Source organism: Seriola lalandi, unplaced genomic scaffold (assembly GCF_002814215.2).
Source record: "Seriola lalandi dorsalis isolate HSWRI2012SDOR001 ecotype SW California unplaced genomic scaffold, Sedor1 jcf7180002055008, whole genome shotgun sequence".
NCBI lineage: Eukaryota > Metazoa > Chordata > Actinopteri > Carangiformes > Carangidae > Seriola > Seriola lalandi.
Genome location: NW_019525551.1, coordinates 2,617,549 through 2,644,626, shown reverse-complemented (window position 1 = coordinate 2,644,626; position 27,078 = coordinate 2,617,549). Strand labels below are relative to the sequence as shown.

General features: G+C 38.8%; 2 protein-coding genes across 3 annotated transcripts in view; both read right to left on the bottom strand.

Annotated features, from left to right (window-relative positions):
- Positions 1–9,525, bottom strand: part of wwp2 (WW domain containing E3 ubiquitin protein ligase 2) — a 71,659-nt gene extending 62,134 nt beyond the window's left edge. For both annotated transcript variants that reach the window (XM_023397327.2, XM_023397328.2), the window contains exons 1-3: positions 9,462–9,525; positions 8,121–8,202; positions 247–403 (exon numbers count right to left, since the gene is read on the bottom strand). In XM_023397327.2, coding sequence (XP_023253095.1) covers positions 247–403; positions 8,121–8,190 — 227 coding nt within the window. In that variant the 5' untranslated portion in view covers positions 8,191–8,202; positions 9,462–9,525. The remainder of the gene's footprint in view (positions 1–246; positions 404–8,120; positions 8,203–9,461) is intronic.
- Positions 9,526–13,947: 4,422 nt separating this feature from the next.
- On the bottom strand, positions 13,948–27,078 carry LOC111647688 (diacylglycerol O-acyltransferase 1-like). Its single transcript, XM_023397330.2, has 18 exons — positions 26,918–27,078; positions 25,769–25,965; positions 24,895–24,982; positions 24,700–24,740; positions 22,953–23,038; positions 22,748–22,800; positions 22,455–22,560; positions 21,883–21,987; positions 21,727–21,786; positions 21,526–21,629; positions 21,036–21,074; positions 20,260–20,301; positions 20,136–20,180; positions 18,880–18,989; positions 18,728–18,793; positions 18,515–18,602; positions 15,964–16,026; positions 13,948–14,482 (listed from the first exon to the last, which is right to left on the bottom strand). The coding sequence occupies exons 2-18, from the start codon at positions 25,927–25,929 to the stop codon at positions 14,273–14,275; spliced, it is 1,467 nt and encodes a 488-aa protein (XP_023253098.1). The 5' UTR covers positions 25,930–25,965; positions 26,918–27,078; the 3' UTR covers positions 13,948–14,272.

Here is a 27,078-nt window from a genome sequence, read left to right as displayed (position 1 = left end):
ATTTTATTATTGAGTCTGGTTTTACTGGTACCTTGTTTGGTCCTTTAACACTGTCTTTGTGTCTATGAGACGAGTGTTTTAAATAAGCTAATTTTCACATAATGTTTTTTACAGAACTAGCTGAACCTCAGTTAGATCTTAGCAGGTTACAGCACTTCTTATGTTATGTTATTGTTTACGCAAGTTTACAAACGATAAAGACGAAGGATTTAATAAAGGTCGGTGTGTGGGTGATGGTGTTCTCACAGGGTGAGGTCTTCATTCCACTGCAGCTCAAGATGTCCGCTGCGTTTGCCTGTTTTTTTGGTTTCACTGGTCAGACCGTCGGCAGTCACCTCCACAAAGGAGCTGAGTCGAGAGTGGCGGTTTGGCAGCTTGGGAGACTGGGGCTTCGCTGAAACCACTGTGCATGCACACGCACGCACACACACACACACAGAAACACACACAGAAACACATTAAGGCAAACAGTTATGAAGGAATACATCAGAGTGTGCAGGCAGTAAAGATGTTCTTTGTGAAACATTAGTTCATGGCGTTGCACACAGTGCCACATGGACAAGAGTAGAATTAACCCTTTCACGCATAATGGTCACTACAGATGACAGCTATTCAAAAGCCAACTTCTTGTATACGCCTGGGTTTGGATGGTGACGTTGCAAATCAATTGAATGTAAGTTCAGCTGAAAACCCCAACATCCAAGATGGCCGATGAAACTTCAGGTATGCTATACACCTCGGGAATATTTGTTTAGTCCTTCTATAGAAGAGGACTCTTGCAGGTAAAAAAAAACTATGGTGATAACAAGTAACATCTAGGGAACAATATTATTCTTAGATTTGACTAATTTTGATTTTGTGCATGCAGGAAATTACAATTAATCACATGTATATTAAAGTGGACATCATATGTTGCTGGTTATGATTTAGCTACAAATCATGTACTAAAACTACACATAGGTGTTAAAATTGTATCTATAGTAACATTTTCTCAGTAAATAAGGCCATATCTTTTAGAATTATGTTTTTTGCAGGGTGTTTGCAAAAAGCACAAATATTTTGTGCTAATTAAGTCTACTGTGTTAGTGCCATTTGATCATCATTTTGTTTGTCCTGAAATTACCCTCAGGCACATGTAAGGTGATAAAATTGGCTTCTTTCCATCAACCAGCCTCCAACACCCAAAGACATTCCGTTAACTATCTGATACAACAACAAAAACAAGTATCAAAACCTCACACCTGAGATGATGCAACCTGCAAACAAATAGTTGCTGAATCATTTAATGACCAGCTAATGGATTAATAATTGAAGCATCTTTAGACAAATACATTTTGGTAATGTTCACAAAACAACAGTCAGATCTAAACCGTACAGAGAAAAAGTATGCTGACAATATGACACACTGTAGTTTGGGCTGTTTTTCCATAGCCAAGAGCAGTATGTTAAAATATGAACTATTTGTTTTACAGTAATAAATTGACATTTAATGTTCCAAAAAATACAGTGCTCTATGTATTACACTTTTATTGCATATGAATAACCACTGAAAGTTAAACGCATGCTGTGCACCAGAGTGGACATGTCAAAAACTTGATGAAATGTACATGTTACGTTGTATAAAAAATATAATTGTAAATATTTTCTTCATGTCTAATGCATGACATTAAAAACAGCAGCTTCACTCTCCTGTGGCAAAGTGTGACTGTTACCATATTCCAACCATAATAAGGAAATGTATTTCCTTGTTTCTCAAAGGTGAAAAGTTTGGCTTTCAATATCAACAAGACAGCTACTATTTCTCTCAGTGAGATGAAATCTGCAAACAGACTGACCCAAACAGAGGGAACATAAACCACTCATCCATTAACACAGCATCCTCACATGAACACACAAACACAAACATGACTCCAGGAGTTCAATGACTATGTTTGCTCAGAGTGAGATCCAGGTTCAGTTTGTCATCTTTTCAAACTGTACCTGAGGATCTGATCCAGATGTGGTGAAGGTGCCTTTGGTTGTTCTGGTGAGATTTCTCACAACTGGATCCACATCCAAACTGTAAACATTTGCTCAGGCTTATGATTAATTACTGTGTGTGTTCATGTGTTCATGTGTGCATGCCTGTGTGTGTGTATGTCTGTGTGGTGGGTGTAGGCTCCTCACTGTCTTTGGGTGAGTGTTTCCTCATTCATTTTTACACCACATTTTATTGTTTTAATTGTGTTCTATGTGCCCATCCTAGGGTTGAAAGTTTTTCTATTTATTAACTGTTTACTTCGGTCACACAATCACACAATGTCAAATATTTTTCAAGTACCTTTCACATAATAATAATGATAATAATAATAATAATGATAATAATAATAATAATAATAATAATAATAGTAGTAAAGTGTATTTATAGAGCACTTCAAAATGAGAAATTACCAAGTGTTTCACAAGAATAAAATAACAAAACAAACAGCAAACACATGCACGCAAAGTACTCAAGATAAGAAAATAAAACAATAAAAATTGAAAAGCAAGTAAGAAATTTCCATAATGTTCCAGAGTTGTGGTGTCCTAACAGCAAAAGCTCCGCCCCCTTTAGTCTCACATCTTGATACAGGAACCAACAAGTTCCTGTCTGACTTCAGACTACGTGGAGGTTGATAAGGGGCAATTAATTCAGAGATACAGTCTGGGGCCATGAAGTGGTCAAAAGTCAAAAGTAGAATTTTAAAATTGGTTGTATAACAGACTGGTAGCTGGCTACAGACTTTCAGAGGAGGGCATTAAGATCTCTTCTCTTAGTCTTTGTTAGCAGTCTGGCAGCTGCATTTTGTTTTATTTGAAGTCCAGGAGTTGTTTTCTGTCAGGAGACCATGACAGTGGTCTAATGGTGAGGAAATGAAAGCATGTACGATGGTTACTGTATCTGTAAAGCTCAGACATGAATGGATTTTGGCAACGTCGCTTAAATGGTAGAAGCAGGATCCTACTGTCTTACTGATGAGTCTCAGAATTAAGGTTGGAATTGAATACGACAATTAACGTCAAACATATTAGCAACTTACACTCACTAATAGTGATCCAAGTGTTGTTCATTATAAAATACTTATACTGCTGAACATCAATCAAACTGCAGTCCTGAAATGCCACTGCCTTTTACACTTAACAAAGAGTCATGGGTTTATTTTCTGAGCTGTTCCTGGAGCTGTTTCACTACTGTTCACTGTTAGCTTCAGCCTTTTTCCAGCTGTGTGTTCATTTCCTTTGTGAATTGCAAGTTTTAGGTTTTTCGGTATGTAAACTGACTGTTTTGAGTGAACCGCATGTTGCCACTTATCCCGTTTGAACACATTACATACTCAAAAATGATTGCTTATAATGAATATAGTTGTATGAATTTGGGACACAACTTGGCAGGGCAAGCAAAAAGAGAAATATAAACACTGCCCTCTAGTGGTCGAGAAAAAACATCTGTGGTCCCACTTTCATTTACTTTCATGAAATTGGGGGATGTGGATCTAGATCTAGGGAAATAATTATATGGTCACAATGGTCTGCAATGTTAAAACAACAACAACAACAAAAAAAAACCCACCAAGGACCCAGTGTAATGACAGTGGAGGCACCATTCACACTGCAGGCCTAGTGCAACGCTCCATGATTTTTCCAGGACTTTCAATACCCTCACTGCTTCTGCTTGCTGGTTTGTTTATGCTGTGATTCAGCCTCCCCACCAGTTGGACTATAACTACCTTCATGAAACAAGTTGTGCAACTGCTAAGCCGCAGCATCCTCATGTACAATGAAATGTAACAAAACTTCCTGCTTCTTGATGAAACGTTTTCTGAAAACACGTCTCTTCATTTCAGCATCTCAGCAGCACTAGTGGCAGCTCAGGAAGTGGAGTGAAAAGTCTACAACTAAGCTTAGACAGGCTTAGTGGCTGCTGAGGAAACGTGTTACAGCATGTGTCCGTGATATGAGAGGTGATTGGTTCATCCTGAATCACAGCTGGATTGCAAACACACAGCCTGGCAGTGTTTCTCAGGATGGGTCTGATCAGGGCAAGTGGTTGGATGAATGACTGAGTTGACTGAGGAAAAATACTTGTACGGTACTTGTTGAGATATTAGCAGATCTGTTCTGACAAAATCTCTGAACTCAAACATCTGGCAAAACAAAATGTGACTCACTCTTGCACGTCTGTGAGGAGGAGAAAGAAGTGACACAGAGAGGTGGAAAAATGCCAGAAATGGAAGAATCAAGAGTAGGTATGGACAGATAAAGAGGAGGTGGGAGGAGAGAAGGTAGACAGTGGCTGAGAGCAGATCAATGGCAAGGTAAATGAGGAGGCCAGTCAGAACTGAAACAATCGACAGTGAAGGTCACTGAGGGGGAGTGACTGGGTAAAATAAGGCTGAGTAGAAGAAAGGAAGACTTCAGTAACATTGTACTACTTCTTTTTTGGCCTGGTTATAGAAGACTTGTGCGAGACACAGTGCATTCAGAAAGTCTTCAGACCCTTCACTTTGTACACATTTAGTTTTAGCAGTCTTATGAAAATATCATTTAATTCATTGTTTCTTTCATCAGTCTTCACTCAGTACCCATAATGACAAAGTGAAAACAGTATTTTAGAGATTGTTTGCAAATTTGTTAAAAAGGAAATACTGAAATGTCACATTGACATAAGTAATCAGACACTTTGCTGTGACTTTGTAAATTTAGCTCAGCTTCCTCCATTTCTCTTGATCATCTCTGAGATGTTTCTACATCCTGACTGGAGTCCACCTGTGGTTAACTCACACCTGTCTATATCAGGTCTCACAGCTGACAGTGCAGATCAGAGCAGAAGCCGTGAGGAGGAAGAAACTACTGCAGAGCTCAGAGACAGAATTTTTACTGGAAGTTTCTCCACCTCCACACAGGATCACTGGAGCTTAGCCAGAGTGGCCATCAGGGTCCAGGTCACCTCTCTTACCAAGACCCGTCTCCCTGATTACTCAGTTAGTCCAGGTGACCAGCTCTAGAAGAGCCCTGGCTGTTCCACACTTCTTCCATGTAAGAATTATGGATGAATGATGATTGATCTCTTGGGAATTTTATTTATCCTTCCTCTTCTGAGCCTCAACACAATCCAGTCTCTGAGCTCGGCAGCAGTTCCTTTCTCCTCATTGTTTCTCCTCTGATCTGCACTGTCAGCTGTGAGACCTGATATAGAAAGGTGTGAATTAACCACAGCTGGACTCCGGTCAAGGCGTATAAACATCTCAGAGATGATCAAGAGAAATGGAGGAAGCTGAGCTAAATTTACAGAGTCATAGTAAAGCGTCTGAATAGTTTTTCCCTTATGGACCACTTTATACCCTGCTGGCAACTCAATTCTATGGAAAGTTGTTAATGTTTGTCCACAAAGTTACTGGATTTGTCACTAGGTGCTTTTCTGGAAAATGTCTCTAAATCTAGCAACAAATGCTCCAAGTTGTCAACACTGCAGAAATCATTTTGAAAGAGCAATGAGGAAACTCCAACACTCAGCCAGGTGACCAACCGTGTAACCTCATGACTAAAGGTAGATCACTGAACTCTTATCAGTCAGTCATGGACACTTTATATGGCTAGCCCTGCTGCTGTGGTGGAGCCAAAAAGAAAAGTATCCGGTAACACAGCAACATCACTTCAAAAAAGCCAAACAGGGAAACAGATACTAGCAGTCAGATGGTCAGACAAGGTATAAAGATACCCAATAATATATCCAGACTATCAAAACCACTGTATTTGGCAATCAAACAGCAATGAGGAACAATCTCTGACTTCCTTTTAACAATGTTGCTAAAAAGATATCAGCGATGAGCTGCTGAACACCATGTAAGTAAAAGAACAAATTGCTGTACAAAAGAGCTGACTTACTCATCTATTTGGTATTTACTGTGCACATCAATGTTGGTGACTCGCAGTTTTGAACATAACATTTTGTTAAAATGCAAAACTACAATGTTATAGTGCTATTCTAAAAGAGTACACACTGAGATAATACTTTAAAGTGCACAATAGTATTATGGACACTATGAGCATAGTGTATGCTAACGTGTTAGCATGGAGCATAAGGGGCAATAATCTACCAGACCAACATGAACAGTTTCATCACCATTCTACATTCACACTACAGTTGAAGGTGGACCCAATCTGCATTTTCCCCTCGTACTGTGACTGACTCAGATCTGATTTTTTAAAGACACTCCTACTTGGATCACTTATGTGTCGCTAAACCTGATTCATGTTGATGAAAATGAATCAGAAACAGGATTTTTACATCAATCTAATGAAACACTCTTTTGTGTAGGTGACAGCTGTGATGGAGGTGTCCAGCTGATGGACAGAGAGGTGTCAGACTGCAGAATTATTTGAAATGCTGTTTCAATACAGGCAAAACTTGAAGTAATGTAACTGAAAGTATTTTTAAAAAAAGGGCTGAACAGGGCCACAGGAGAGTGAAGCTGCAATGTCAACATGGTGCTAACGCCTGCAAAAACACTGCCTGCAATTCATGTGCATGACGGCTACCTCGTGTAGATGCTGCAGAGCTTCTACTGCCAGCTCTATCTTTCTACACTGAGTTTGCCTCAGATAATGGCCATCAATAATCAAATGTTTGATTTCTTTTCATTATAAACTTTTTTAACTTTATAAACATCATCTTGAGAAAATACACACACACACACACACAGAGGATGCACCAGAAAAATGCTGCCCTACACCTGTTAAATGATTGACATAATATAATTATAGCCTACACTGGGTTTCTGCTATGACTATATAATACATATGGCCTCCACATGCAACTGCTAAAATGTAAAAAAAATATATATAATACTCATATTTTTTTCATGTTGAGATGCATGCCAGACATTGAAGCTAGAGTGAAAGGTGTCAGTTTTATCTAATGGTGCTGGTATATTGTCAATATGACTGTCAACAGATCTTTTCCTTGTCTATCAGGAACCACATGCATCACGCGTGAAAAGTAGGCGAGATGTTGAAACGACGCAGCGCAGCAGTGAGCTGTGTGGACGTTATAACCTGTCACAACATGGCCACTGAAATGAAAACCAAGACGTACCACCATGCACTCGTAACGCAGGCAGTGTGTCCCGGGCCTAAACTGTCTTTAAATTTTCAAGAAGTTGCCATGGCTGGATAATATGATAATATTACAAGGGCTAGACTGTATTTTATCTGAGACATTGAGCTGTGAGCTACCTGAGCTGCATGACATAACCATATGTGCTAACTTTACCCACATGAACCCCCATGAGCATCCTGGGTCTTACATTTTTGCCAATGATTCTTTTGCACATGCAGGTCAATTCAAACGGGTGACCTGTTTGGGCTGGTAGAGGTTGATGAAAACACATAAAAGAAATCTGGTCTGAGTAAGTAATCAAACTCAAGCAGAAGCTTCCGGTGTAAATATAGACTGAATGACAATTGGCTAAAAATTTACTGTAATCTGTTAAATGGTGACAGATGGTGTTCAAAGCACAACACAGTGGATGTCACAGGTCACACAAGAATAATCAAGAGTCAAAATACTGCATACATAAATGAACATTTAACTAACACAGTCTAATTGGTCCTAATGGTTTTCCCATTTTATAAATGCTATAATCCTGCTATGTCCTGTCTGAACTGCAGGTTTACTGTGTAATCAGTTGGTGGATGGTTGTATGTGTGGACATAGCCATAGACTGTGAGTTGTCAGGTTGACCGACTGTCAATGAAGGAAGTTGCTAAAAATGAGAATAAATTAGTTTCATGAGTTGGTGCATGATACAGAGAGGATATTTTCATGTTATGATGGATGGACAGGTTTGCACTGGTGACATCTTGCTGCCTCATGTGTAGAGATAGCCAGGTGAAGAAAACCGAGGCACCTTGTAGAAACTCAACAGAATGCTTTCACTCATCTCAATACTATTTCCGAGATTAAATATACACAAATGTTTGGACTGCAGTTTAGGGGCATTCGTTTATGTTTATACGTCTATGTCATTATTTATATCAGTATGTTCCAGTTAGTAAATGGGATGACCAAAATAAGAAATGAAATAAAAGAAGATAATTACCTTTCAAGATCAACTGAGACTTTTCAGTGGTCTGGGAACCGGCAGGTCTGCTCACACTGGCAGCTGCCATGACATTACAGCTCTGAAACAACCACAACCACACACAATATTAAAACATACTGTCACTGCATCACAACATTAGAACAAACCTTATAAACACAAGGTGCATGACAGGTATATTTAGCAACCGGACCAATAACATTTCAGTAACAGCAGCTCAGCTAGATTTGTCCCCCCATTAGGCATAAGACTTTCATCAGACCCTATCAACATCACCTTGAGCAAAGTCAGAGGTGTAGCCTGCTGGACTTAATGCAAAGAGAGCTGCATATGCAAAGGACACTAAACAGCAAACCTGAACTCTGGGCTGAAGCTATTGTTTATACTGATCTTCACTGTATACATCAAGAAAAGACCCTAACCCTATCACTGGTTTGTGGAGGCTATCCTCGTCATGTTATCAGTGTTACGTTTCTTGCTGCAGCACCAAGGTGACTGCTGTTGGCATCTCAGCCTGAGACCGGCCACAACGCAGTGATGCATGGCCGGATGTGACCTGGTCATAATTATAGCGAATAATTAGGTGTTGTGTTAACCAAATGGCCACCTGAGGTCTGCCCCCGGGCTGCAGACACACTGATTAGAGCTATCACAATAGAAGCGCACAGCATCTTCCGTCAACCTTTGAATCAAGCTGCTAACTACGCAGCGTTAGTTAGACCTGCTACACAGTGGATCCTTGCTAAACTTCTTATAGACTAATAAATATTTAACTGGCAGCCTGCTAAACTGATTTTACTGTCCCCGAATTTAAATACCCTTGGCTGGTCCGCACAAAACACAAACACGGAAGATGATCAAGGTATTTGTATGCATCACTCTCAAGCCAGAGAAAAACAACGCTGACACTTCCGGACAGTTTTTCCAAACTAAAACTCAACTGGCAACTATAACCATGTTCAAACCTGTTATAACTAATATAACGCACATTAAAGAAACCACACACTTAAAATGAGGCGAATTTTTACTGACAGAAAATAACGATGCGTAAAATGATATACGTTCCCCTAACCAGCAGGCCGTTTCTTGCTTTTGTTTTAAAGGTGATGTCGCTGCATGTCCGGTACGATGTGGCTTATTGTGGCTAACTTGATCTAGAAGAAGCTAACTGTTAGCAACCGAGCATCGTAGGGGGCTCTCGCAAAAGGACATGCCGATAAAACCTATTCTAATCACCTGACAACAAGTAAAGCTACCTTGATAGTTGCGTGGTTCATGTCAGAACAAGCCATATCCAGTGACATGCTAAAAAATGAGGTTTAAATGTAATCTTTCTCATACCTTTTTCAGCTGTGTTCCGCCGCTGTCGCTAACCAACTTTCATTTCCGCCTCAGTGACAATATCACGTGACTCTAGGTACGGTGTTTTTTTTCTTCAATCCACAAAGGATTGTGGGTAATAAATAATGATGCACGTCACTTTATTACTTTATTATCACTTGATAAAAAATAATATTAATAAATTCAATAAATAAATAACACTTCCATTTACAATAAAAAAGAACTGCAAAAAAAAAAGAATTACAATATTATTAAGCAAATATTTAAGCAAGGAATAAAACAATGAATAGGTATTAAAACGTTAAAAATTCTAACAATTATGGAAACACTAAAGCAAATACAATGCAGTCCAATATTTCTTGAGCAATCAAGAGTTGCCAGTTCATCTGAGCTGCATGTGCACATGGGGGAAATCCACACAGACATGGGGGAACATGGAAACTCAACACAGAAAGACAGACTCTTCTGTGAGGCATAGTGCTAATCACTGAGCCACCATGCAGCCCAAAACAAAGAAAAAGGAGGTGTGGTAGAATTTACTGAAATGTATGAGTATCTGCTGAATCACTGTTAATTACTCATTCGGGCCATTGCATCCTTTGACACCAGACTGTGTAGTCATGAAGATTTATTGTCTGAGCTTATTGTAAACTGTTACTTACTGGAATTTGTTATTTAGAGAGGAAAATAACTGCGACATCGTCCTGTTTGCAGTTTGGTATAATAGGCTGGTGGAGGATGGAGTAGTTAAGGAGGTTCTGTGAGGTTCTGCGCTGCAGTATTGTACTTCTCTGTGGACTCAGCTCGAAGCAAAGTGATCTCCCCTGGAATACTACCTGGTTCCTTCTTCTTAATCTTTCACCACTGCTTTTGATTCTTCCTTTTAAGCACACACTTTGTGTTATGTACTTTGTCTTGTTTTCTTTGAACAATAACTGCAATTGTTCACTAACCTTGACCAAGTAAACCTAACTAAGCCTTAACTATAGGAGTCACAGATCAGTCCTTTTCATAGAAAGCACTGAAAATGTCTTCTTGCTGATGGGCACATCAGGTAAGTAAATGTTCATACAGCTGGTTTTCAATTGAAGTGACCCATCTGTAAAAAAGAAATCTTATTGTATCTTGCTAGAAATTTTCAAAATGAATTACGATGCTACAATGAGAGCACTTTTAAGTCTAAGTTTGTTCGTCAGCGGCTCCTCATGTCTGTTGTTACTGGTCACATTTATTCACGTATCGTATCAAAACACTCAAACTGATCTCTAAGACAAATCAGATCAATAAGATCATTTAACAAGTCATCAGATATCAATGTCTAAAAACATGTGAAACTCATCAGATAAAAACCCGTGTCATGACTCAGTCAGACCTGAACACACAGACATCACAGAACACCACTATAAATAAACCTCCATAAATTTGATTAGAAACCAGAGAAGAAGAAGCTCCTTTTTACAAGGTTTACAGGTGGAAATACACAATCTGAAAACAGGCCACACGCAGTGGCTCTGGAATACAGAGGACCAGGGATATCGCAGGAAAAGTAATAAAGCATTTCCTTATTTTCATATTTCAATAGGCATTAAAAATAGGAATTGTAAAAAGAATGTATAATCAATAAATACTTCAGCATAAAACTCATTAAAGCAACCATTCATAAATACATTTGTTTAGCTCATAGTTTTTCCATTTGGTCTAAAAATGAAAAGCTTGTTTTATATCAGTTATATCACTTGCTTGCCGTGTAGGAAAGTGAAGGTTTTTCAACAATGTTCATCTTCATCATGGATGAACAGAAGTATATTTGTAACAGACTGGAGGTAGACCCAGATGCAACACACACCTCTCAGGATTCAGTTCTTAATATCCTTTAATATTTACCACAGACAATGATGCAGGCAGGAATCCATAGCAGAAAATGTGCACAGGCAAAAACTCAACATTTCTCCACGGGGGAAACAGCTGATTACAGAGACTCAATTTCAAAACGCTGCAGCTGTACAACGACCAAAAGCCACAGACAGAAACCAAAAAACACAGGGCAAAGTCTCAAGAAGGCTGGTCGTTTACCGGGGAACAGGCAATGAAGGACAATCAAAGACAGGCTGAGTCAGCAACAACAGATTCAAATGGTGACTGCAGGAAAGTCTAGCATGGGAAACAAGAAAGAACAACCTGGCAGTGAGAGTGTGGAAAACTAAACCGTGGCAGAGTCAATGGGAATCAGGTGTGTGAGCAGGTAATTAGCAGGTGTGTGTGACTGTCCTGATTGCAGTGGAGCTGAGTGGAGCGGGGGCGTGGCAGAGTCAATGAATGATCCGAACCAGGAAGTGCAGGCTGTGACAATATTAACTGTTGCTGAAATTTGGACCTACAGAGAGGAACTGTAGTTTCAGAGAAAAGGGAAATTATTTCATAGATTCATTATAAAAGTTTGTTTCAATCATTATCCCCTTTGTAAAATATCATTCATGTATGTCTGTTGAAGCTTCACACAAATATCCAGAGATGAAAAAAACAAAAGAAAGTCTGTTCAAATCTGAAAATGATCACCTCTTGTACTCTCGTGTTGCTTGCTTCCATGTCTGAGCAGCTCTCAAACGACAAGCATTCGTTTCTTCAGTTTCCATTGGAGAGGCCACTGCTCCAAAGAGATGCGGCTACACCTACAATTAGGATCCTTCACCATCTCAAACCTCTGATTCAACATATTTCCCAGCCTATAAACAAGATTTAAGTGATTTTACAGAAATTGTGGGGCTTTGTAACATGAATAGGTCACAGTGGAAGAATGTAGAAAAGTACATTAAATTAATTGCTGCATTTGTACAAATTGAAGACACTCTACCCCACCACATATTGTACTTTTTACTCCACTGCTTTATGTGTTTGAAACATGTAATCATCTTAAGTTAATGTTATTATGTAATGTTAAGATTAACATTGGAATAAACTACAGAACAAAGCTACTTACACATTAATGCACCAGTAATAATAATTCAGGGATGAAATATATATTTATATAACCCTCACAAGGATGATTATTCTGCATTGAGATCATTTGATTCTTACTCTGCTTGCTCTCTTTTGGTCTCTACCAACCTCTAAGAAAAATACCTGGTTCTTTAGCAGCACAATGCTTCACTCTTTGATCCCTTTTTCTGCCGTATGGTGCTGGACAGGTCACGTATACAATCAGTTTATCAGAGCTTTTTCTCTACAAACATCTGTCTGCTGGAAACAAGGTGATGCCAGTGGAGTTTGTGGGCTGGAAAAACCAACATGGATGATATGCTCCACAGAGCACAAGGGAACTGCCTTGTCTCTCAAAATATGTAAGGAATAATGATTATGGTCAATTAAAATGTACCATACAATGAGCTGACTAAGTTCAATGTACACTCAGTTGGCAGTTTATTAGGAACACCTAGCTAAAGCTAATGCATCCTCATCCAAGAGACCTGCAATAAGCTCTTCTTCTTCAACTGTAAATTGACTTTAGAAGCTGCAGTTTGTGCTGCATTATACAACTGTGTGTGTTGTTTAGCCTCGCGTTATTGATTTGAATGGGGTGGACAAAATAATAGTAACACCGGTTTAACACATTGCAGTTAAATGGCACCACAAACTACATGCTCCAAAATGATCGTATAGTTGAATCAACATGTTTAACACTGTTTCAACAGAAACTGAACATTGAAACCTTCATGAAGTAGGATTCATTAACGGATGGTTGTATGAGGCTGCATTAATTTCAGCTAGTTGTACCTAATAAACTGACAAATGAGTTCATACTTTCCGTGTGATAATTACCATGGCAGATGCTGACTGTACTGATCCCAGAGGGTTTATCCTGCCATCGTCACACAAGCAATCTGGAGTCCTTCCATTTAGCTGTCCCGGTGGAAAGAGCACTGACTATGACTATGACAGTCTATGCACCATGTACTGATCATGATTTTTACCAGTACAGACACTGAGTTCTGACAAGTCACTTTAAAGCGTCGCATTAAATGTCTAATGTGTTCTGTATCTAAGAGTTATCTAATGATGAAAAATCAAAGTAAAGTGTTGTTTTTTAACAATGATGACATATTTCTGTGGTAGGCCTATATAAGTCGTTACATGCTATAAAATAAAACATAAAAATACATCAGAGGAATTATGAGGCCTATATAAACTTTCCTTGGCTGGTAGACATGCTTTAAATAATTCCACACTTGGACTCATTGAACCATGAGGCACAATCATCCCCTGTATTTCCTGACTGGACCGTGTCCATGAAACTTACGGTAAACTTGAATAAACTTGGGCCTCTTAACCACATGTTGGCACAGCTGTGTGTAAGCAGCAACCTTATCTTCTACCAGTAATCATCATGGAGGCCTTTCCTGACTAACACATTGGCTGAGCCTGCAGCAGCCTGCCTGTTCATGATTCAGTCACTCAACAAGAATTTGATGTACAAATTTAGACTAAAAACTACAAAATCAGTTGTTTATTGCATTTCATTTTTCAGATGTTTTTTTTTTTTTGATGCAGAAGTATAGTAGCATTATATGCAAGTCCGTAGGTACATTAATGGGGCTATACAACACATGTACTATATATGTATATATATATATATATATGTTGCTGAATAATTTCAAAAGGTTTTCCAGAGATCTGAATGGATTCTTGCACAGACATGAGCTTTGGATGACAGTCATATCCTCTCACTCTGCTTATAAATACAGTTAAATATTACAGATCCTTCATATTCTTCAGGATCAATAAAGTATCTATACATTTCAGACATTTCTCCATGGTCATTGAGACTGCAGGCAAACTCTGCTGGGAAGATGGTGGACTGATATCAGTGGTGAGGGTGATGACTGATGACAGTTGTGGAAGCTGATGTAGTGGTCGTGAAAGTAGGTGATCACAGCCAGAGGTGGGCCCAGCAGATGGCAAAGCCACACTAAACCGTTGCCATAGTTTCCCTGGAAATAGTCTTTCAGGAAAACTGCAACCAAGAGCTACAAAGAGAAGACACAGTGTTAGCTAAAGAAAAAAAAAAACTACACCAAGTTTTAAAGGTCCCATATAGTCTAAAGGTCTCTGTCCATGTGTAGTTTGATTATGGATCAGGTCTAGGTTCTATATTAATACTGTGAAAGTATCAAAGCCTCAGTCCACAGAGAAATGCACTGAGACTTAAAACCAGCCATCAGGACTTCTGGAACTTTGTGATGTCACAACAAAGCAGTCACCGGTCTCAGCCATGCCCCAAGCCCCGCCCACCTGGACCCACCATCCAACCTTGCAGGGTTTAGTTTCACTGGGTGTTTACCTGAAATCTGCTTTATTTTTATTGGATCACTTAGTAAACATTCAGCCAATCAGAAGAGAGGCTCAGAGCTTCCTCTCTTCTGATTGGCTCACTGACCTTTTATTATTAGAGCTCCAAAGAGAAGCCTGAGAGAGGAGATGTAAAACTACATTGAGATGGTTTTTGGTTCTTAAAACCACAAATATATCTTCAAATAACACACTTCAAATAAAAAACAGGTGAAGAAGAAAATATGGAGCTTTAATAATACATAGATTGTCCTCCAGCTTTGTTCGTCATAATCATAAAATAATTACACACTAATAATAATATTGTTCTGTATGTTCTGGGTGTCAGCTCTTACAGCTTACAGTTACTGCTGGCTTTCATGGTTTTTGCAGTTTAGGTTTTACAGTAATATGGATCAATACAGTAGCTGTGTCTACACTGAGGGCTAGAGTGATGCCCCTTGCATATTATTTGCCACTTCTCATAGAAAATGAATGGCCAGCTCTGTAGCTCATCACGTTAAGTGTATTTTAAGCATCAAATTGAAAATAATACCTTTCACCAGTTAAGAACATATAGTAAGATAAATAATAACTTTGAAGAGTAAATACATTTGTTTATAGCTGTGTCCTGAGAGCTCAAAGGAAAAATACAGTTGATTGCAACATAGGTTTCATTTCAGTTACTGTAGCCATCAGTTTTATTGCTCATTATGAAAAAAAGTAGTGACAGCGTTAAAAATAAGTCAAACAGGGCAACGACCAGTCACAAGATCAGACTTGTTTTAAACAAACCAACAACAAGTAAAAACTGAGGTCAAACTGAAAGTGATAACACGCAAAATGGTAATAATCCCTCAATAAACAGGAAAACTGTGAGTGCCTATAACAGGTATGGCAGGAAGTCTGTCTTTAAACCACGGTGGATGTGTAATCTTACTGCTTGCCTCCCTTTTCCAAAATAAAGAATACTTACCTGTCGTCTTGTTTATTTCCTGTATGAATGTCTGACTGTTTGTGTTTCTTGCTCCATTGAAACTTTTTTCTTATTTTAGCCATGTTCCCAGTGGTGCCATAACCAACAGAACACATAAAAGAAAAGTTGTAATAAACTGTAGTTTCCCTTTAAGTCACAGTTTTTTCCTAATGGATCCATGTGAATACAATGTAATGTTCTCACCTCGAATACCATGACGAGAAAGATCCACAGACGACAGCTGTGCAGAGGCAGTGCGATCATATACTGTGCAGAAGAGAGGGAAAAACATCACCACAGATTATTACTGTGCTGTTATTAGGCTGAAATGAACATGATGCAGTTTGATTGTTACAAATGTATTATAATTGATTACTACAATGATTTGTCACATAATACGAGCTGGTTAGATGTACATACATCTAAAGATATCTGAGCAGGGAAATCATCCACCTCTTTGGTGGCAAAAGATTTTAATAGTGTCAATTACTAATGACTACTTGAGTGAACCTGTGTACATTTCAAGAGTTCCCAGCTGCTGTAATTGTTCCTCCTGTGCATACTGGCCATAAACGTTTACTATGCAAGTGATGGGGGACAAAATCCACAGACTGTGTCCTGTGCAAAAATGCCTTTAAAAGGTCAAGTGGAGCTAATGTTATCCTCCAGTAGGCAGTTTGCTGCAGCACAGTTTACAAAAATAGGTAAATTTGAACTAAAAACACTGCAACTGTAACTGGAAAATTACTGGATTTGACTCACTAACACTGCTGAAGCCTGATATTAGCTTCAGCTGAACTCATAAAGGAGAGGACTGTGTAGAAGACCTCTTCATGGTGAGTTTGGAAAAGAAGGAATGATCGCAGAAATGAATAACTTGAAATGTGTGAGTAATGTGAGAAATACTTTAAGATAGATATGTGAACCTTTCTGTTAAAGCTGCAGTAACTGATTATTTTTGGCCCGAGTGGGCAGAAGAGCTCCACAGCATGCTGACACAATACATGACCTTATAAAGTGTTAAAGTGCATTAGTAAACAATTCCAGATTAACAGGTCCAGCAGACACGGAGCAATATTAGCATTCATTGGGAGTCATGTTTGTGTTCACATGATAGCTGTGATACCAATAGTCATTATTCTTTTAGCACTGGTTTTGTCTTCATCTGCTTAATCAAATATCTGGTTCTTAATCTTCTGTGATGGTTTATGAGAGCGGGCCTTGTTGTCGAACCAAAACAATGTGCTAAAGGAGGCTAAAACGTTTGATAGAGTTCATGGGAACTGCAAAGGTAGGTGACAATCCTCAGTACAGACACACGTGTTCCCAACATGTTTCACATAATATATCACATACTCCAACATGTGCTACCATGTGGAAAAGATGTCACCACATCTCACAGATAGGCTACTGCAGATTTTAGAAACCACAGAGGTTGATTAAAAATGGAGCATCTTTAATCACCGGGGCCCATATTCACAAAGCATCTTAAGGCTAAAAGTAGCTCCTAACTTGCCGATTTAGGAGAAAACTCCTTAAAATAATGTGTCAGTCCTAACTTTAGGACTCCTACTTTTTTTTAAACTAAGAGCTATTCACAAAGCCGTTTACACTAAAAATAGTTCCTAAGTCTGGGAGAAGTCAGAAGCAGTGGAGAGGACTCCTAACTCAATAAGACCAAATCACAAACAATCTTAAAGGGCTGAGGTCATTCCACATCACAGTGTTCTGGAAACCTTACACGATGCTGAATTACTTAAAAGATACGATTCAATCAAGAGGGAATAATGGTCATTGTGGAGTTTGTGAGTTTGCAATAACATCTCCAACTAAAACAACCGATCAGTGTTTGGCAACGCCGCAACTCGGCAACAGAGAGAAGCCGATCTGTTCACCAGACAATAAATGCGCTCTGACGCGACATCATAGGACAATTCATACGATTTCTTTTAGATGATCAACAACTACAGAGAAATAAAGCAGCTTCATGGCAATTGCCAGTCAACCAAGTGTGATCAGAACCATAGGTTTTCAATGCTACAGTTGTAGACAATGTTGCAAAGTGGCCAGGATCTACACACAAGTCATGGATCCTTCTCACACCTCAACCCACAGCTGGGACCACAGCTGCATTACAACAGGTACAGCTACAACAGACCGTGGCTAACAGGCTGCCAGTTAGCTTTAGTTAGGTCGTCTAGGACAGGTTAGGTTTTTGTTTTTTTTTCCATTGAGAGAACTGAATGTTAATTTTTATAGTCAAATTAAATTCTCCCGGGTCGACACAAACCTGATCATACAGATCCATTTTGGAGAATGAACTACTTTAGTAAACAGCACCTAATCCATTATCATTTAATTTGTATTCTTTTATTTCTCACTGTTTTTTTTATTATTACTGCGGGATGTTGCGCATGCATTTTCACGGGCACGGACGGTCTTTCATCAGCCAATCACTGTGGTTCCTGCAAGTGAGCTCATCCATGAAAACTGATATCAGCCATAGCAACAGAGTCACTCTCTTAGCTCAGGAGTTTTTCCTTTTCCTTAGTAATAGTTGGTCTCAGCAGCGTTGTGAAGAGGACCTTTAGTGTGACTGTTAGTGCTAAGATAAAATGCTTTGTGAATTCGAGCTGTTAACCCAACTCATAATCACATTAGTGTAAGGAAAACAACTAAAGTTTGATACTTAGTTTGATACTACACATCAGCACATTTTGGCTAATACAGGTAGATACAGGTATCTGTGCTTTACCTCACAAACAGCTGCAGACATCAGGAAGACCAGTAACTCTGCTCGTGACGATGGCACGTTCTTTTCCACCAGCTGTGTGTATACATGTCTTCACACAGATGAGAACATCAGGAGCAAAGACATGTCATAGGGGGAGAGCAAAAGGTGGATTATTTAGGATTCCTGTCATTTGAGTAAAAAACTGACGACTGTTTCATCCCCAGACCAAAATACCTGTGACACCATTTCTGAAAGGGAATATTCCAGTTCCTCCAGAAAGTGATCAGAGTTGTAGCATTCCTGTTAATGAAAGAGGAAACATAGTGAGCCAGTTGATTCTGCGCGTGCGAAGACACAATGTACAGACACCGATTTGTGCAACTGACCACCAGTCTCCGTAAAAATGGCGATCACCGAAGCGCAGGAGTTCTGCACAGAAATTCAGGTAGGAGTGATTCAAGAAGAAGAAGAGCAGCCAGAGGAAATGGGTTGGTGCCTGACAAGAAAATGTGTTAGCAACACCAATACAGCACACGTTTAACAGCAATCTCTCTCCTTTCCCAGTGTTGTTGTACGACGTATGTACGATGATGCACATACTTTTATCTCTAATCATCATGACCAAACACACTGCTCCTCCCCCCCCTTTGTCATCATCACCACCGTCTGAGACAACTTCCCTCAAAGAGATTACATCCGTTTATTGTACACTGACATCGGTTATCAGGAGTGGACGGTAATGAAGTACATTTACTTGAGTACTGTACTTAAGTATATATTTTCCAGAATCTGTACCTTACTTGAGTGTTATTTTATTTAGAAACTTCTGACTTTTACTCGACTACACTTGATAAATATTGTACCTTTGACTCCACTACATTTCTATGACGAACTCGTTATTTTGAAGCACAGCTTTTACAATGAATTTTATTTTATTTATGAAAATGTGATAGACCATACACTGTCAGTTATGTTGTGATTGCTGCATTTTTGAATGTTAAATAAAGATGAGGCAGAAGATTCTTCACTAGAGAGCATGCTGTGATCTTAAGTCCATGTTTAAAGTTTTAAAAATAAAGATTCCTTTAGTTTGAAATGTTTGCTGTGTTTACCACGACCAAACTTCCTCACTGCCAAAAAGAAAAGCTGTCCAACTTGAGAAAGCATGTTGAGGATAAACTTTTAAACAGATAGTTTGTATTAGTTGGCTCTTCCTGTTGATTCATTCATTCATTTGTTGCTTTGTATCATATTCTGCAGGTTTTTATTGTACAGGTTCTACAGTCAGTCAGTCAGTCAGTCAGTCAGTCAGCAGGTTGTTTCAGAGTCATTAGATTCTGTAAATGTGGAACAATGCAACAATGCGTTGACATAAGAAAATGTAGGATACTCTTGAATACTTAAGTATTTTTGAAATCAAGTACTCCAGTACTTTAACTCTAGTGAAAATCTGACTGAACAACTTTCACTATTGGAGTCATATCTGAGGATCTAGGAGGAGGATCTATACTCTGACTCAAGTAACAGAGCTGTGGATTTTGTCCAACTCACACTGGCTAAGTGCTTTATAGTTCAGGAAAATTCAAACCAAAATATCTTAAGTCAATAGAATATAATGTTAAAATAAATAAAAATCACTCACCACCAGTCCCACCAGGTGCTCCACTCTCATAGTAATGTCCATACTCTATGAATAAGAATAAGTGAGTGTGGAAGAGGTCTTTTCCTAATATTGTCAGTTATTAGAGGGACTGTGTTTCACTCACAGAGAAAGAGTTTTCTGATCTCTGGAAGATGGGCTCGATCCACTGAGGGGAAAAGACACAGAAGACACAGTCACAATGCAGTAACAGCATTCAAGGTAAATACACACATTCAGAAACAAGGCTCAGTTTACAGCCACGCTAGCACCATCGTGAGGCTTTATTTAAGTAAAGCTTTGAGCTAAATGCTAATGTCAATATGCTAACATGTTAACATGCTTATGTTAAGCGTGTATGATGTTTACTGTGTTTACCCTATAAGTTTAGCATCTTAGCATGCTACCATTTGCTAATAAGCAAAATTACAGCTGAAGCTGATGGAAGTATCATTAGTTTTGCTGCTATTTGGTCATAAAACAAAGCAGTGGATAATTTGACATTTTCTCCTGTCCAAGGACAATTATCATCTGTATCAAACTACAAGATAATCCATCTAATAGATGTCAAGATATTTAACCAAAAGCCAATGTCAACCTGTTGATGGCACTGGAGGAAAAGTCAGAGGATTACCAGAGTCTCTATGATTCATCCTCTGGGGACCATGAATGTCAAATGTTCAAAATTAAATGGTTTTCCATTTAATACTTGTTCAGATATTTCGGCCCAACCAACAGGCTGACATTTCCATACCTATAGCCACTTACCTATATCATCTAAAAACAATTAAAACAATACAGTCCTCCCTTTTGGAGGTGTTAAAGAAACATTTATGGTTGACAAGGATGGTGTCATCACAAAAATTCTATACAAAGAAGGAAGAGCTTAACCAGCTGCTGTACCTGCTGTACAATGCCGACCATGATCTGGATGACGATCACCTAAAGGTAGAAGATGCAACAATTAACAAGGTGCAGTGTTTCTATCTATCATATGAAGGGCCAGGGATGTTACAGGAAAAGTAATAAAGCATCAACTGTTCAATTATGTCTTTTAGGGGCAGAAGACAAATAATTGTTTCATTGTTTCATTTAATTATAACACAGTACGTGCATGCATACGAATGAAAAACATGTGACAGTCTCTACCGCGTTTAACTTTATTTCTTTGATTTGTTTTAGGCATTACACATTTAGGAGTTATACATTTTCCGTGGTAAAAACCCTCTCAGGCCAAAGGATAATGATTTATTACTGCTGGAATTATTATACGTACCACACTGCTGTAATGTGGGATTTTTTTATATATTGGAAAGAGACTAGGTCCAAAAAAACCCAATAAAAAAACATCAATCAAACCATTAATGATATAGATGCCACTCTCTCAGCTCACCATTTCCAGCAGCCTGTGCAGTAGCTTATTGATGTGGACCTTAGGAGTGCACGGGAAATCTCTTTGGTAGCACAGAGTGGGGGCAAGGAGGAAATAATACAGATCTGAGAAATAAAAGACAGGATCACAGAGGACAAAATGTATGATGACGGGTTAATGCAAAGAAATCAGTATCACCTTAAGCATAACAAGCCATTTCACCTTGGTAGGTCAGATGCTCATTTTGGGCTTTTTGTGCAACTGATCCATTCTGGTCTTTATCTACAAACACACAGATGTGAAATCATTTGTTGGATTAGTTTTGTTTTTGTCTTAAATTGAGGTTAGTACAACTTGTGGTGTTGGGGAAGTAAACACCTGCATCAGTTAAATGAGCTTGTCGGTACCAGTGATTTGCTTCCTGGTATGAGTAAAGCTTCATCCCAAGAACAGTGTAGAGCCAGAGAGAGAAGAATGCTCCACCTGGTGGACAAAACAGAAACATGCCAGCAACGCTGCAACATCATTTACAGCACAATGAGCTGAGACAAACATTGGTCTAACATGTAGAAATTGATTCTAGAACAAGATATCACATATGTCAGGCTGAACTATGAGGAAAGTGTAAACTATAAGATGGTAGAATATTTCCATTTCTCAGTCTCAGTCTCTCCTTCCTGAGATACAGTGTTGAATAATGGCCCGAAGTGTTTTTGCAGAACATTATGACGTCACAGTGAAGTTGACCTTTGACCTTGTGGATATAAAATGTCATCAGCCCTAGTGAATGTTTGTGCCAAATTTAAAGAAGTATCACGTCAACGAGAATGGGACGGATGAACAGACAACCTGAACACAATGACTGAACCGATACATTTTAGTTACTGTCTCATATATGCACACTAAATGTGATGTAATGCTGATGCACGTGTATATACAGTAGCTGTTACCCGTCGATGTTGTAGGCTCATGCACAATGACTGCAGCAGGAAACAGCAGGAGCAGCCCTAGATTTGCCAGATGTAAACGATGGCCGTTGGTGGGGGACAGCGCACCCTGACAGAAATGGATAAAACAGAAGTGTTGATCATTCAATGACAGTTGTGAGTTGACGAATAATTTGACATGATACAAGCACAACTGATACGATATGGTGTGAATTAAATCGTGGTGTATTATCTACTGTAAATCAGAGCATCCTTGAGCCAAAATTAAAGAGAAAAAGAAAATGGAGTCATCTCACCTTTTCCTGAAACCTCTCGAGGAGCAAAGCTGTAATGGCAAACACGTTGGCTCCTGGAAGAAATACAGATATTATGTTCACAACAACAGGCTCAGCGTGTTGGTTTACCTAGCCCCATATAGGGGCTAATCATTGCCTAAAGGTTTTCTGATGTAAATTTCTTTTATCTTAAGGATGCTGGTATTTTTGCTGCATTGAGTCTCACCCAGGATGAGGCTGACAGACGGCCAGTTGCAGTTGTCCTCGATGAGATGCTGAAAGACCTTTTTGACATCTATCAAAAAGCCATGTCTGTTCAGAGGAGAACAAAGGACAAAAGTCAAATATAAATGATATAATGTATATGGTGAATGTTTAAAGGAGCTATAGGTAAGTTTTGCTATTGCCACATAGCTAATATTAGCATTTATAGCTTGAAACAGTCTAGAAAAAACGTTGTGAGTTCAGCCTCAAACTTAATTCCTTTAGTTACCAAGAGCTGTCTCCAGTTGTGGCTAAGCAACCTTTTTGTTTTGCTTTATGTGATTTCTATCACTTATTTTCTTCTAATGAAGTTAACATGCTAACCAGCTATCCCCAGCCCGACAGGCCCATCTTGTCACAGGAGCATCCAGGCTGCCCTGAAGAAATAGCGCTGTTCAGAGGGCGTGTTATAACCTCTTATCTTATAAACGCAATGATGGCTGAGGCTCTTGGCAGGACTGGTAAATAAACAGCTGTTAATACTAACGTTGGCTATATAGCAAAAGCAAAACTTACAAATAACAAAATTACAAATTACAAAATATGGTTTTACAAAAGAAAAACTCTTTAACTCAAGGTCCACTTACTGGCTTTTTTCAGAGCTTTTGAGCGCATCTTATCTTACAGTCCTCATCAGGGGAGTTAGTCCAGTGAATTAAGCAATTATGCAGCTCCATCTGCTAATACATATTGTGAATTATGGCTGAAAGCTCCACAGAAGTCTAGTAAGGGGACCTTGAGTTGTATTTATTTTCTTCCAAACTACTGTTTTAAAGATAAAGACTGAACTTTCCCTCTGAAGATTAAATTATATATATGAGGAAACAAGACTTTAAGGCTGTGAAATCACTTGCTTGTTCACTCATTCACTTCATATTGTCTAATGGACACTCAATAGTTTACACAGTAGTAGTGCAGTAAATTCAGATTTCAGACACAGACGCTGTAATCTTCTCACATGCACATTACATTGTGGGACTGTTAGCAGAGAGTGTGTATATGCCATTACAGATTTGCCATTACAGAGGTAGGCAGGGAAGTGCTTTTAGTGAAATGTTAATACCAGTACTCACAAGGGCAGAGCTAACATGCTGATGCTATACAGTCAGTGTGTGTTAAGTATTTTGTGTGTTAGCATGCTGACATTTGCTAATTAGGACAAAACACAAAGTTCAGCAGATGGGAACGTTGTTAGTTTTGCAGGTATAAATAGAAAATTTGACCTGGTGATGGCGTTAGATGAAAAATCAAGGAATCACTAAGATTCAAAGTCTGAGGAACATGAATTTCTGTACAAACTTTCATGGTAATCCATCTAATAGATGTTGAGAAATTTCAGACTGGACCAAGGAGGTGGACGACATACTGATAACACTGCCATAGAGTCATGCTGCTAGCTCGGCTAAAAATGAAGATTAAGAGGTGAGAGTTTTTAATTTTGATTACAGTTACGATTTGACAAAGAAAATAAACTCTTCCTCGCTGCTTTTAGTCATGTGTGCTCATGCTTAAAAGAGGACCTTTTCTCATATCCACAACCCCATAAGTTAATATCGAACTAAAATATTATTATTAAACACAAATTATGTGTAACATTCACGAGAATGTGAAAGTCTATCCAAAATCTAAACTCAGTCTAAGCAGAAGATGTACAGTAGACAAGAGTTTCTGCCTAAACAGTGAGTGTAAGCAGCATCCATTATACTCACTGTATGAAGTTCTCCAAGAACAAGTGAGCATGAGTCAGGACCTGAAAATCAGAAAACACACACACCGACAGTCAGTCAATGTTGTTTCCTCATTCAGAGCTTTTTCTTCTTATTGTGAAAGCACATGTTTGGTAACTCAGTAAAAACTAAGAAATATCTATATATACTCCACAAAAAAAAGAAGCGATAACTGACCAAGAGAATGATGATCCAGTTGAGGATGCCTCTGTATCGGGTGAAGCTGCTGTTGGAGCTCAGCAAAGAGTCTTGGACACTGTGGCAACTAGACAGAGTGACTTGTTTTAGTCCTCATTATGCGTGAGGCTTATTTCTCACCAGTGTAGTCCCCCCCCCCCCAAATTCTTTAATTACTTTTGATCAGGTAGTCCTTTTGTAGATGGTTGTTTTCAGCCAATAACCTGCATCACATACTATACATGCTCTCAGCGCAGGTGTCTGTACGGGTGTCAACAACAATGTTCTCTTAAAGTTATAATCTGTGAAGTTTCCACATTAAAATGTCTAGAAACATCTAGACCTGTGTTCTATATGTTGTTGAGTTGTGTTACAAATGTTTCCATTAATTCTCAAACCAGAGAAATCTGTGATTTATTTAAACACAAGCGCTGTTCTTAAGTCAGAGGTTGAGCTACCTCTACTTGAGTATTTATTGCCATTTAATACTTCTACTTAACTAAATTTGACTTTTCTACATTTATTTAACCAGGTTTTTACAAACAAAACATATGAGTTTGTGAAATCATGCTTTGTCAAATATTTAATTTCTCAACAGTAAATAAAATGCTTCAAATTCATCATTAGTACTACACTCACACAGGCCATTTTTCAGCATTGATTACTTTAGATTTTCATTTTGCTAATAATAGTCTTTTTACACTAGTAACATTTTTAATGCAGGACTTTTACTTTGAATTTTTACAGTGTAATACAGCTACTTTATTCAATAATAATAATGAAAAAAAGAGCTGAGCACTTCCTCCACTATTGATGTCTTGTATGTGGCAGATGACAACTGGAACAAGTGATGGAGGCAGCAGAGATAGCTTACCAGAGCAGAGATGCACAAGGATGTTCTTGTTCACTGGGTGGATCAGAGGAAGAGATGGGAGCACTGTCATAGAGGCCTGCACTGTCTTCTTCAGCTGAAGAAGAGGAGCAGACAGAGGCGAACCTCTTCCTCATCACAGCCATCAGAGTCCGAGGGTTCATCCACAGGGGAGAGTTGATCAGAGTCGGTTGAATCCACTTCAGGAAAAACAGAGATGGGCTTATCACATACTTTGCTTTGAAATATCACATTCTCATCACTGCCATACCAGATTGTTTAGATGAAATGTTGAGTTAGCAAATGCTTAAAAGTGTTTATTTTCTCTTTAATAAAGACAAAAAAAAAACATGGCAAGTGAAACTCAGAATATGGTAAGATAAAAATGTTTAAACATAAAAACAATCTAAAAATCTTTATTTATAATCATAGAGGAAACACAACCTATTTCAAGCTTGAGAAATTCCAATGATTTTTTTTTTTTCTTTTGCTGTTTTGGGCAATGGACAAAAGGTTGTAAACAGTATTCATTAATACCACCTGGACATGTATCATGAGCACATTTAGCATGAGTTGGGGAATTATATTTGTTAATATTTATTATAATATTGTATGTGCTTTGTATCTATTGTCACCGTTGAATCTGTGATCTATGTTGTGTAGGACTGAGATCAGATCAGTACATCATTTACACAAACTCAAGCACTGTAGGAAACCTCCTTGTCCTTTAACATGGAGGAGGACCCTGGCCACATTGTTGTAATATATTACTGATAAAACAAGATTTCAGAATTCATCAGAACGTCGACTTCCATTTGGCATGCATCTAATAATGTGCCAATCATTTAACAAAAAAAATCCCATTTTAGAGTTGGTACGTTACTACGGAGATTTCCTTCCCACAAACGCACCATGGTGGGCGGTATGTTGTGACATCACATTAATTAAAGTTGGGGTTTATATTGATTTTAATGGCTGCTTGGTAGTGTATATATACGCCGAATTAAACATCTGCTTACACTTATTCAGTACCCCTATTGTGCGGTTTAATATTTCGTGTTACATTTGCTGCTCATAAGTGAAGCTTTAAATTAACCCCGAAAACCGAATGAAGACCGGCGTGACTTCCTCTTACAACAGAAAACGACTTGCCTTGTCATCCCCCGCAAAAACACAGCATCCTCCCCGGCAGGTCGAACCCGGATTAGAGCTACATCTCACAGCATCCGCAGATCATTGGCCTCCTGTCCCGGATGTGTCCGCACACAGAGCCTCTCTGACCTCTGCTTCCATCTGGGAGTGTGATATCCTCC

Bases quoted from the DNA above. Each gene is read 5' to 3' on its own strand.
- LOC111647688 (XM_023397330.2), bottom strand. From the start codon at position 25,929: ATGAACCCTCGGACTCTGATGGCTGTGATGAGGAAGAGGTTCGCCTCT. The intron at 21,988-22,454 runs GTAACAGCTACT...TTTGTCCACCAG, and splicing joins TGAGCCTACAACATCGACGG to GTGGAGCATTCTTCTCTCTC. The intron at 20,302-21,035 runs GTACAGCAGCTG...TTTTCCCCTCAG, and splicing joins TGGTCGGCATTGTACAGCAG to TGGATCGAGCCCATCTTCCA.